Source organism: Cupressus sempervirens, chromosome 4, assembly GCF_028749045.1.
Source record: "Cupressus sempervirens isolate cs-2001-9-10 chromosome 4, ASM2874904v1, whole genome shotgun sequence".
NCBI lineage: Eukaryota > Viridiplantae > Streptophyta > Pinopsida > Cupressales > Cupressaceae > Cupressus > Cupressus sempervirens.
The window spans coordinates 746,814,982-746,828,737 of NC_143121.1; the positions used below are offsets into that span (position 1 = coordinate 746,814,982).

General features: G+C 36.2%; 1 protein-coding gene across 2 annotated transcripts in view; it reads left to right on the top strand.

Moving 5' to 3' along the window:
- LOC149563515 (L-aspartate oxidase 2-a, chloroplastic-like) overlaps positions 1–13,756 on the top strand; it is a 31,240-nt gene that overhangs the window by 11,820 nt on the left and 5,664 nt on the right. For both annotated transcript variants that reach the window (XM_089826740.1, XM_089826741.1), the window contains exons 4-5: positions 7,795–7,932; positions 13,411–13,735. In XM_089826740.1, the coding sequence (XP_089682866.1) occupies positions 7,795–7,932; positions 13,411–13,735 (463 nt within the window). The remainder of the gene's footprint in view (positions 1–7,794; positions 7,933–13,410; positions 13,736–13,756) is intronic.

The following is a 13,756-nucleotide window of genomic DNA, read 5'->3' on the forward strand; positions in this document are numbered from 1 at the left end:
ACCATCTTTACTTGATCATTTGCTTGTGGATGATATCTAGTATCCAGAATGAGCTTGGTACTACTGAATAAAGCAATTCTTGCCAAAAGGAGATAAGGTGTCTGCTATACCTGTCATTAAAAATGTTCTTAGGCAAGCCATGCGACGTAAACATTTGTTTGAGAAATAAATCTTCAACTTGGAGTGCTTTGAAATCCATAAGAATGACAAAGAGGGATGCATACCTGGTTAATCTATGTACAATCACATAAATGCAATCTCTACTAGTTATGTTTAGCAGGTCTGCAAAGAAGTCCATCGATATTCTCTCTCTTACAATTTAGAAAAGGTAATTGTTGGAATGATTTTGCAGTAAAAATATGTTTTTCTGTCATAACCCTGCCATTACTTAGATAGAGAGGAGTGATGCTCAATTAAGAGAGATAAACTGAGTTTCTGGCCGACCTGTTTGGTCATTGGGATAAATTAAATATATATATGCCTTGGGCCAACACCTTGAAAAATAAATAAAGGGCACACATTTAAGAGCAGGATGTGCAAACCTTAAAGGGGCATTGAAAAACAAATAGATAGCTGCAATTTAGGAGCAGCATCTGCTATAAGTAGAAGACACCAGAAACCAGCATATTTATGGTAGTGATCATTACCAAAATTGAAGCAGCAATTAATATTAGAGCGATTATTATTACTGTTATCATATTATATATTGGGAATCAGTTGGATTAACCTAATATTGATAAAGCAGCTATGTACTCAGTGATTACTTTCCAAAAGAAGGCAAGGTGCAATTTGGTTCACATTAGCAAAAGTTTGATTATAGGAAGAGATGCAATTTGTGGAAGTGAAGGGCTGCAACAGTTTTGAAGGGATATGACAATGGAAGGAACGCGACCTTCCACTAGAAGGAAAAGGTATATATATTGAAGGATAAAAATTCAAGGAAAGCATTGAACCAAGCAGAACTGTCTTGTAGTGATCTCACTCAAGTACAGAGAATCTGAATATTATCTATAAATTGAGCAAAAACTAAGGCGTTTACAAGAGGGGACATTAAATCTGCCTTGTCCTATGACAAGTTGGCTTTCTTTGATGTATTCAAGTAGAACATCCTTAGTGTATTTAAGTAGAACATCCTTAGGGCCCTTTTAAGAGAACCTTTTCCTAATTTGCTTGGTTGTTTTGTAGCATCCATGGTGACCAGCCATTGGTAAATTTTGCAACACTTCTAAATTCCTATCTTTCATCTTAGATTTAGGTACTAAAAAGGTCTATCTTTTAGAAATTATGACTATCTACTGCCTCGTACTTGCCATCTTACACACTTCCCTCTAAGACATCATTAACAAATGTGATCTTGGCATGATAGCCATTATAAGAACCTTCAAATCACTTGAAATGTCAGAAATAGAACAAATAGTGAGCAATTTGGAAAGGGCACCAACAACTATACATTTTAGTTTTCCTGTACTATATCTTAAAATCATAAGCTTGGAGTTAACCCCTTTTTGTTGCTTTTCAATTAGGTCTTGCTAACCTAAAACAATTTCAAGTTGTGGTTTTATCCACAAATCTAACACAAACTAGACATTTTTAAAGCTTTGCCGAAGCATATATTGGCAAGCTTCTCCTTAATCAGTAGAACGTGTTTTCTTCAGTGTGTCAAGTCATGATATTAATATTGGATTTAATTGTGTAAGTTGAGTCAAACTCATTGAACCATATTTCATGAGTAGTGGCTCAACACACTAATCTCTAATGAGAATAATGGTTTACTTAGCACTCATTGCATCTAAGTGAGGTTCACAAGGGTGAAGCATCCGGTCTTCTTGGGAGATCACTCATCCCAATATCATGCTAAGTCAAGTGTACTAACCACTTGCTAAAGGTTTTATGAATGGGGTAGCAAGCTAAGTGGGCTTCACTTTGGAGGAAACTCAATGATCAAGTGCACTTGATTCGAAGTAGTACTGGTATCAGTGACCTCTTGGAAAGTCTTGATGCTTCACTCTTGTGAGCATCACCTAGATGCAACAAGTTCTTTGTGGATCATTCATTCCCTTGAGAGATGGTTTCTTGTGTACCACTTGGATATTGGTTAGCGAATTTGACTCAAAAACTATGCAGTTAAATTCTTGATATTAATAATAAATATCACATCTTAACAAGCTACATAAAATACCTTTTATTAGTTAATGAGCTACAAGATCTTTATGATGAATTCTTTATAAGGCACAACACTTGTTAAAGGTTTTGCACATGGGGTAGTGAGCTCAGTGGGTGTGACCTTAGGGAAACTCCATGGTTATATGTACTTGAGTTGGAGTAACACTAGGATGGATGATCTCCTAATTAGTACCGAGGTTTCACCCTTATGAGCATTTGCCTATAGGCTATATACAGTGAGTGGAGAGGGAACCCTTCATTCTCATGAGAAATGAATTTGTATGCCACTTCTGATGAAAAATGGGTTGATAAGTTTGATTCGAAATCTATAAAGTTGAATCTTAAAATTACTATAATAACTTGATACATTGCAAAAACTACCTACTACATACCAATTGATGAGCTAAAGGGGCTTCATGATGAACGCTTCATAAGAAACAACATTTGTTGAAAGTTTTTTACAAATGGGGTAGTAAGTTGAGTGGGCTTGACCTTAGGGGAAAATCCATGGTTAAGTGTGCTTGAGTACCAACAGTAGGACATGGATGACCTCCTAGGAACTATTAATGCTTCAACCATATGAGCATTCACCTAGATGTAATGAGTGCCAAGTGGGTCATTCATTCTTATGAGAGTTGAGTTCATGTGAACAATACCTGTGAAATATAGATCAATGAGTTTGACTTAAAAATTACATAGCTGACTTGACACATTGTAGAAAGTACCTCCTACTTATCAAGTGATGAACTAAAGTGGATCTATGGTGAAGGGTTCATAAGACACAACATTTGCTGAGGATTTTGCACATGGGATAGGAACTCAAGTGGGCTTGACAGAAGGGAACATTGCATGCTTAAGTGCATTTGAGCCAGAGTAGTACTAGGATGGCGATTATTCATTTTCATGAGATAGTTTTGTGTGAGCCACTATTCATGAGATGTGGGTCAATGAATTTGACACAAAAACTATGTAGTTAAATCTTGATATTGGTATTATAACTTGACACACCTCAAAAAATATCTCCTACTTATCAATTGATGAGCTAAAGGGGCCCTATGATGAATATTTCATAAGGTTTTGCACACGGTTTAGAGAGCTAACTAGACATGAGCTTGGGGGAATCTTCATGGTGAAGTGTGCTCGAGTCAAGGTAGTACTAGGATGGACAACTTCATGTGATGTTTGAATGCTTTAGCCTTGTGTGCATTTCCTAGATGCAGTGGGTGTTAAGTGGATTATTCATTCTCATGAGAGATGGGTTCACATGGACCATTACTCATGAAATATGGGGTAATGAGTTAAACTAAAAACTATGTCAATTTTGTTATTAATATCATAAGAAACTCCTTGTCATTAATAGGACCAACCCTTTCTAAATCTTTCAACATTTTTCTCTCTAATGTAATGGGATGCCTCGTTTTCATTAGACCAGTTCTACCTCCCTCTCTATAAGCATCACATTCTACAATAAAAGATTATGAGTAGTCTAGAATGGTAAATTTTAGGGCTTAAGCTAATTGTTTCCTTAATCCTAATAATCTTATTAAAAGCTTCTTATGCTATATCCATCCATGCAATTGCTTCTTTTTTGTTATGTTAGTCAAGGGTGTTGCTTGTTGAGAAAATCCCTTAACTAACCTTGTATAGTCATAGACCAAATAATGTACTCGTTTGTTAGGCGATGGCCAATCCAAAATGGGTTGAATTATTTGCTGATCCACCTTTACAATTTGACTATCAATAACATGGTCCAAGTAGAAAACATTTGTTGCCTAAATGTTACACGAAGATTCTTTTGCAAAAAGAGCTTGTTGCTATCAAATTTCAAGGAAGGTATCCAAGTGCCATAAACAATCTTACTATCTTTAGCTCTATATTGGACTATCACAAAAAAATACAAAAACAAATATTGCTAATTAATTATTGAATATCTAATTCATCATGGCTTGGGAAGTGTCCATGCATTAGTGAGACCAAATGATGTGACTAGAAACTCAAAGTATATATAATGACATCTGAAAGCCATTTTGTTCACATCTTCCTTGCAAATATAGAGATGATGGTGGCTTGATTCCAAAGTAATCTTTGAGAAAAAAATTGCTCAAAGCAACTTATCAATGAGCTCATCATTGTTGGAAAAGGGGTATAAATTTTTTATTGTCTTCTTGTTCAAGGATCTATAATCTATGCACATTCTCATCGTGCCATTTTTTTTTTAACAAGGACCACTAATGGAGCAAATGGGCTATGGCTGGATATGGTGTGGACCATTTCAAGAAGCTTCTTAAAAGCCTTCTCCATCTCCTCTTTATTTGTGGGTGGCAAGGAGTTACCATGATAGGCTTGGAGCCTAATTCCAACTCTATGATATTTTGGGTTCCTCTATCTATTTACAATCTTGTATGTGTTTTACTAAACACCATACTATGCTAATCCCCAAGAGTTCAAATATCAATATTATATCTATGCTTCTTGCTAGAAGATGAAAATAGTATGCATGCTCTCGATCGAGTGAATTTCTACCCATGAACATGTCTCTTGTGGAATGTTCTTTCTACTTTTTTAGATATCATTAGGTTGACCCCTCAAGCATACCTCTATGAGTTACATCTTTTTCCTTGAATTAAGCTTTGACTCCATGGATTGATAGTTTTAAGAGAATTCCTCTAAAGAATGCTACCATTGCCCTCCCAAAACCATATTTGTTCCCCCTAACCCCACCTCATACATATCATCACATGCCTCCTAGTTGCAAAGGATTATTTGATTTGTTGTATGATCTTTGCGTAGGGGATTGTAAATATATTTGCAAAAATGTCATTGAACCTTGAAATTTTGTGTTCTTTCAATCCCTCTTACTCACAAAGCCTCTATCAAGCAAATTGTAGGTGGCTCCATTATCTGTCAGCATGGTAATCTATCGGTAAATGATGCTCCACATACTTGGAATGGGTGGTACTTTGGTGCTCTTGAAAGGGCTGAAAGAGTGCTATTGGTATCTTTCATGCTGCTCCTGTCTTCTATGGTTTGCTCCTCTGTGGCTTTGGTTTTTTAGGCTCGGTCACTTTGTCAGACACAACTTCCATGTGGTGTACTTGATCCTTGCTAAGGCATTTTTGGCCTGGTCTCAATGGATCTCTACAAATGAAACAAAGCATATTTCTTTTGAGTTCATTTTTTGTAATGTCATCCATCTTTGTTATAAATCGCTCTTGTGTAGTCTTTTGTGAATGTGAGCGTAATAGACTCCTATGAAAGTTTCCCTTCTAGAATCTAGTAGTATGCAGCTTTGCCTATTATGTAAACTGATTCCTCTATACATATGGTTAAAGTGTCAAGGATCTCATGATAGCTTCTTGCAATAAAAGTGGTGTAGAGGCTTTAACTAGGTCCTTAAGAGGCTAAAATAAGCCCCCAACGAAGGAATAGGTTCCCTTTCTCTAAAATATTTGGTACCCTAATTTCAACTCTTTGGAAGTCTAGTATATATGTATGCATTGAGGTTTGTGTTTTATTTTGAATAGCTTTTGGAAATACTCTTCCCCAACGTTCAACTCAATTTTGTCCAAGAATCTTTGGTAGAATCTTCAAATTCTGCACAAGATTATGCCTTTATCATTATGTGATGAGGCCATGATGCCACCCAATCATATGCTACATTTTCCATGTGCAAGGTATAAAACTGAATTGCATCCTTTTCCATCATGGGGCTGAGAATAAAATATTTTTTGTAGTTCTTGCAACCAAGCACTCAAAAAGATGTTGTTTATGCCATCAAATGTGGGTGTAATTAATTTGTTTATTTTATGCTTCAATTCCTTTCTATTGTCACCTTGATTATATCCTTGATTTCCTCTGTGCACAACTTTTATCACTAACTACAAATACCTATCAAATGTTATAGACACCTTGTAATCATTAGGCTTTCGTTGATATTAATTTGTCCAAGTACTACAGAGGAAGTTTTGGCTTCATTTTTTTTCCTTCTCTAAGAACATGGGTTTTTGTAATAGAATTTATTGGGTGGTGACTAGATATGAGCTTTCCTGGCTTTTATGATGTTTTGGTATGTTCTTGATTCTATAATGGGAGGGTTGTGGGCATGATTTCCTGGATCTGCAACAACCGCATTAGCAATTCTGTCATTCTTTCTTGTGCCATTTGAATTCCTGTCATAAAGTGTCTTGAAACAGGGCTACTGTTTCCTTCACTAACATGGATCTTTCATTTTTCCCCTACCCCACAAGCTTCCAGGATGTGAGCTTTAAAACCACTATAACAACCATTACAAAATTAAATAACTAACTTTGCCTAAATTTATGAACATGTCATATGGAAGTACTGCATTTTGTTGACAACATAAAAGTGGATTAATAGGATAAATAACAGCATGCTACCACACCAAACTTGCAACAAATGTGATGATATGCAAACAATTTTCCAAATTTGATTGTCTGTGTACTTCATACAGGTGTGGCAGACCTCCAAACACTTGCTTAAAATGTAGAAAAGTTCTTTAGCACAATTGCAGCTCTTGGATGAGATTGCCAAAGGAAGCCATAGGGGTTTGTTCTTCTGCTTTTGAGAATCATAGAATTTTGTCCTCAAATCAACTACAAATAACCAATGCCGAAACATAACAGCAAAAAGAGAGGCATTTCTAACAGCCAAACACCTCAAGGAAAGCCCAAGTCCAGTGCATCCATAATCTGACTGCATTCTTGGATTAACAAATGTTATTCAAGTCAAAATGCCACCATAACTCAGCACCCTATTCTGACAGCATAACTACCCTCTTTGAAAAGTCAATTTGTAACTTCGATAACACACTATTAGGAACTAACAGAATTAAACAGAAAATACTTAATTGTTATTGCTAATTTTTTTAAAACTAAGCCCTCCTTTAAATAGACTTTTCCTCCAGCCCATTGGTAAAATTAAAGGAATGGGCTTATTGGAATGCTGCTGGATGAATTAATGGAAAGGGGATGTTGCATGTTGAAATGCTGTGGAATATAAAATGTTTTGTTTCCCTCTCAACATGGCCACATGGTTTGTGAGATATGAATGGAAAATGTATGTGGTGATATGAGACGTCATTACTTGCTAATGCTAATCACAATCTATGCAAGCTGTGAAGTGTCTGCATGATCCAAAACTATTTTCCTATGTAGAAGCCTAACTTTGTTCCTAAATAAATTTTATGTTTCAAAGGGTAAAAGCATTAAGTTTTTTTGGAAACACAGGATATCGTTTCTTAGTTCTTCAGACATAAAAGCTTTGCTTAGTTAAAAATGCATTCGATTTTGTTGATTGGCAAGTCCTTAGCATGTTCAAATTAGATTAGTATTGTCCTCAACTACTATAGAGTATATGATCATCATTCTCATTTAATGATGAAATACAGAGTGGAAGTTGTGCATAATGTAACTTCTATCATTTGTTTAGCTGTAGGAATACTTCAATTTCATTTAGACGCTTCTTGATTGTATTTTATGTTTGTGTAAAGCACTGTCACTCTGATTGACATTTTTACATGCAAAATGTTCTTAAGTGTTAGATATCTCTTTCAAGTTTCTTCATATTTTTTTTCATGTTTTCTAAATTGTGTCTCTATTTTGAGTTGTGCAGATTACCTACACTGAATGGGAACCACATACAAGAAAGTCGTGTTGCCATGGTCTTAGGGAGAAATAAAATGCAAAAGCAAGTGTCATTGCCATCCCATATATTGCTTAAGACTTTCAGTTACAAGACAAGACTTAGAAGGTGAGTATCCAATGCAATCTTCTTAAAAGAGGGGAAATTTTAGCTCTTAGAGAAAATTATTTTTCCTCTTTGGCCTCTAATAGGAATCTCTTATGAGGGAAATAGGAATCTCATAGGCTTTACACAATCTTTAAAAATTTTGCATATTTTTCTTGGAGGAAATATTCCCAATGATTTGTTTTTTGTAATGAAAGGAAACACATTGAGCACAATGCAATAATAGATCTGAACCCTATGGATATAATATGTAATGCCCCGTCCGGAGATCCTTGGAACAAGGATAGATAAAAGCCAAACAACTTTAAAAAAAAAAAACAAGTATGGATGCGCACGACAATTAACATAGAAGGATCACAAAGATCACAACGGAAGACTAACTAAACAACCAAACACCAACGATCTCCAAGCGTCACCACTAACCAAAATTGACAAAGCTACAAAGGTCACAAAACACATTCAAATCCGAAACATCCCGAATTCGAAAAGTCAAACACTAGAGTTCAAGAGCTTTGTAAAGGGTAGCCAAATCACCTCTCAAAAAGTTTCGATCAAATCAAAAAGTGCCCACTGGTTGTCCGAGCAGGTTGTTTCACAAACCCAGGCGACACTTTTTACTATAGCCAAGAGATACTTTTTTTTTTTTCACTATATGAGATACTTCTTACTATAGCCAAGTGATACTTTTTACGTTGGAGACATTTCTTACTATAGCTGGGAGACATTTCTCACTGTAGCCGAGAGACATGTCTCACTATAGCCGGGAGACATTTCTCTGGTATGGTACGACATTTCTCACTACTAAGGTGTGATATTTTTTGTCCAAGAGACATTTCTCACTATAGCGGGGAGACATTTCTCCAGTATCGCCCAATGTTGAACAAATATTGCCCAGGTTCAAAACCGAAAGGCAAAACACTAAGTTAAGAAGACAAACAAGGTAAAAAAACTCCATATCAGGGAGTATCGGAATCACTGTAGTCAAGGGAACGTCACTTGAAAGCATGAAATACAAGACATAAACACTACTATCCATCTAATCCATAACAACATAAGAAAGAACATGTGAAAAACAAAATCACAATGTACATACATGGTTCATAAACCGAACATCATATGAAGGAAAACATAAACATCTAAGGACCAACACAACTAAAACTCGTGTGCAGTTCCTCCCAACCGTAATAACATCATGAGACCTCAAAGATCCTAGCCATCCTCTGTGCGTAACATCCCAAACTGCCAACTAGATAGTCAGAGCTGTCTTATGAAGGCGTCACTACTACAAAAGTAACTAACATCATAAGAACAAGAAGATCTAACATGCTAATCCATCAAAGCATAGATACTCAAACTAGTAGTGAATCACATCATCTAACCATATGCTAAACATCATAATAAAGGAATGCATCAAATGAAACTAACACCATCTAAACATGATACCCAAGCATTTTAATTAAAGCACAAATCACAAGGAAACATACTCCAAAAACCTGAAATACCAAGTGAAACATCAAGCATCGGTCTCAACTAGAAATAGATTGTCTTTGTACATCAGTCCCCAGTAGTGGTATAGGTAGCTACACCTCCCAACCACGTGGAACCCGTAGGCCCACTTCCGCCGTGTTGATGGAGATAATGATCCAACCACAAACACACATAAAGCAAACGCCCATGGCTAACACTCATGCCAGATAGTAAAGATGACTGAAACCAAGATCATGAGACAATGCAAGTATAACAGGTCCTGATCAGACACTCTATAGGTCAACTATGTAGGGACTTGATGGAGGGTAAGTCGCTTGGCATCGGAAAGCCCAAGCTAAATATCGTGTGGAATCAAAACCTCCCCAGGAAGCGCATCACACTGTCCTCGAACCAAACTAGGTGTTCATATTTTAAGTGTCCTTGAACCAAACTGGGTGCTCACTTTTTATTATTATCTTAGATTTATTACCCAGTAATTTATTTAATTATCACTTGTTTAGAACTTCTTCATGCTAACTTGAGAAATAGTCACCAAAGTTGTGAGAGAAGCCCCTCCATGGTGCTACCTTACATACCCATGCTCATCACACAATGAGTGCCTGTAGGCAATGCATATTCCCAACCCAACCCCAATGAACAAATCTCCACCGATAACTAGGAGATCAGGCCTCACAAGCACCCGAAAAATGCACACGCATGTGCTTATGTGTGGGCGCACCAACGTCACGAAGATCATAAAACCAAGGGCTAGATGAGAACACAAGCAAAATAACAAGTATCACAAAATCACTCAATTGGCCTATATCCAAGAGCACAGATTCTACACGAATCCCAATGGACAATAAAATCATACATCATGAACTCACTCAACCGGCCTCAATTTGGAAGTATGGATTCTACACGAATCCCAATGATGCAACCAAACCATACATCATGAACTCACTCAATTGGCCTCAATCTGGGAGTATGGATTCTACACGAATTCTAGCGTCCATGAAACAAGGATTTGATCAGAAACAATAACACCAGATACAAAATCACTCAACCGAACACATAGTTGGGAGTACAGATTTGACACGAATCCCAATGCAACCAAAAAATGCAATAGTGGTCGGATTGACATCCTACAGATAATCTAAATCCACGGCCGACACTATGCCAAGAAAACCCGAGAAAACTGGGCGACATGCAAATCGAGGTGAAAACCTCAAAAAAATCCAACGTTGACGAAAATCAACGAAAATAAAACCCATTCCACCCATGGGTGAATGAGCCACATAAATCCAATAAAAATCGGGTTTGAACTCCATATGCAAAAACAACCAACATAATGATGCAAAATCCCAAACCCCCATCCCAAAAAATAGGAAAATGCTCATACCCGCCCAACTGGCTAGAGCTAGCAACCAGAAATGGAGGGGGACACTAGTTCTCAACCTCCTAACAAACGACTACCAAAAACAGAAGTAGAAACAGAGTTGAAACAATAAAACATGAGAGCCCTACCTCATCCAAAAAGGCAAAAACAAGAATTTGAACAATAAAATAAAAATTCCACAAAAGTTGTCGAAAATTGCTGCAAACCAAGGCCTCCGCGAGCTGGATCCAACAAGACCAATCTTGTGACGATCCCACACCTGTAGCTCCCATAACAAACATAATAATATTTCCTCATGAAGAGGATTTGAAATTTGCTCTCAAATTTCTTATTTCAGAAAGTGAGAAGTGAGGAATAAAATTTCTTTTTGGATACTTATTCACTTTTCGAGTGAATATAGGATTAGGGTAAATAACTAGGTCACCTAGTTAAACCCTAAATCAACCCAAACGAAAATAGGCTATTCCATGTAATTGGAATTCAACTACGACAAAGTTGTCGGGAATTAAATTAAATAAGATAAAACCTAAAATTCCCTCAAACCTAAATTTCTTTAATAACTTTTGCGACAATTGCAAACCTCTAAATGCACAGATATGCTCACGGGTCTAATCACACAATGCAAATGAGTCCGGTTTTATTAAATCACCGGAGGATTTAATTTAAACAATTAAATAGGATACATCGACCATATAGGGACGACGTTGGTTAAATATGAACCACTGAATCACTAACTCCATGTGCCATTGCCAGGGACATACATCTTGCACACTAAACAATACGATCAAGTGCAATTGCATATAATAATATAGCCGAAGCAATAAATGCATTAAATAACCATTTTGCATAAATGATCGAAATGAACAAAGTAAATATCTGTAGCACATAACCACTAAATCCAATATGGACCATTTATTTCTAATTATTTAAGCATTTAATAATGGTTGATTAAACAACATAAAAAGGCACTTAAAACACATAAGTGAACATGGTCAAATACTTGACTAACCACTGCTACAGGAACCTAGTCCAGTGTAGCAGGATAATAATAAACCGCGCAGTCTCTGCACACATCTCAGGGTAATCATGGAACAACATCATGATACCACACCAATCCTGGTAACTACTGGCACAAACCTTAGTGAAACCATCTAACACATCATAATCTCATAAATCTGCCATAAGCATAATCAAAGCAACTGATACAGTAACATAAATCTAATCACCTCAATGGTGTAGACCACTCATGGTCCCAATCATGATCACTCATTGAGCAAGATCATCAAAGTTGCATCCATCGGGATGACTTATAGAAATCAAATGGGTGAGGCACTACATAATATCAACTAAAGTTGGCATGGTTAGTGCCTATTGTGAATTTGTTCAAATTTATTCAATGCGTATGATACCATAATTCCATAACATTGAAATCAAACTGCATATAGAGAATATCATAGAGCATCTACATCAATCACAATTCACGCATAAATAAAGACGCAAATTAAGAATTCTATCACATAGATATCTGCAAGAAAAAGTTCTCAGGGACCTTACCATTGAGGTATACCGTAGTAAGAGGTTAGACATTATGTTGACTCTTCCAATGATTTTTTAAATAAAAATAACCAAGATCTCTTGTCTGTGCGAAGGCCCAGCTCTATCTGTTTACATGCCTTATCAAAAGCAGTTTTTGAGAAAAGAGATTTGTATTCTATCTCTTGGACCAAATTGTTGTTTTCCCTTAGGTCCTCTTATAGATCCTATTTGCTGAAGATAAATGATTTTTGAAGCTAATGACTTGATCCAATTTGCTAAAATCTTAGTGAACATCTTATAGGAGACATTAATAAGCATGCTAAGTTTATGCCCACTTATTAATTACTTCTTCATTTCTAAGGCATCAATTTTGATCAATCCGAAAAATACTAATTCATAATTGCTCCTGCTGGCCAGTCTAATTTTAGATTAGTATTATAGGCAACAGTATCCCATACAAAATTGCTAACCAACCATATGTGATAATATGTCAAATTCAGTTAAACCTAACTAATTTTATGTAAACATAAAGGAGCATTAGAATCCTATAGACAAGTGCTCTAACTAAGTCATCTTGACAGTTTGTGAAACACAACTAAAACACAATAAGCAGTGAGGTACCAAGTACATATGCTTTATATTTGTGTACACAACTTTATTGCGGTATTTCTATGGGCAGAAAGAAAGTGAAATCACATCTTAAAGGTCTTTATAGTTAGCAGGGAAGATTTGGTGGTAGGGGGAAATTGCTCTGATTATTAATATCTGATTTATAAAAGTTTTTTTGCTTTTTGAATTCTTTTAGTGGGCTCCACAAGGTACCAAGTTTAACCACTCTATTGAGAAGTACAATGGCATACCTTAAGCTGAATTTCAAATATAGCTTGTATGATTCTTAGAGGTTTTATCAGTTTATATGTATAAATTTGGCTACACTTTTCTTACCTGTATGATATAATACTGTTATAATTATAAATAAAACTGTTCAATGATAAAAAAATTAATTTTGTGATCAATATATTTTGCTACATGTCTTGCAACTTTTACTCATGCACTCAAGGAACTTGAATGAACCACAGATATACTCGAAGAATAGTTGCCTCACTTGATCATGGAATGCAAAAACATTCAAAGTCAAATCAAGTTTCCATGTCAAGGGGCAATCCTGTCAAATATTTTGACTTTGCTATCATTGGTAGTGGAGTGGCTGGTCTTAGGTATGCTCTTGAAGTTGCAAAACATGGGTCTGTGGCAGTCATTACAAAAGCTGAACCCCATGAAAGCAATACCAATTATGCACAAGGTGGTGTCAGTGCTGTTCTGGATCCTTTTGATTCCATTGAGAATCATATAAGGGATACAATTGTTGCTGGTGCATACTTATGTGATGAAGAAACTGTTAAGGTGAGGTGCGTGATATCTTTG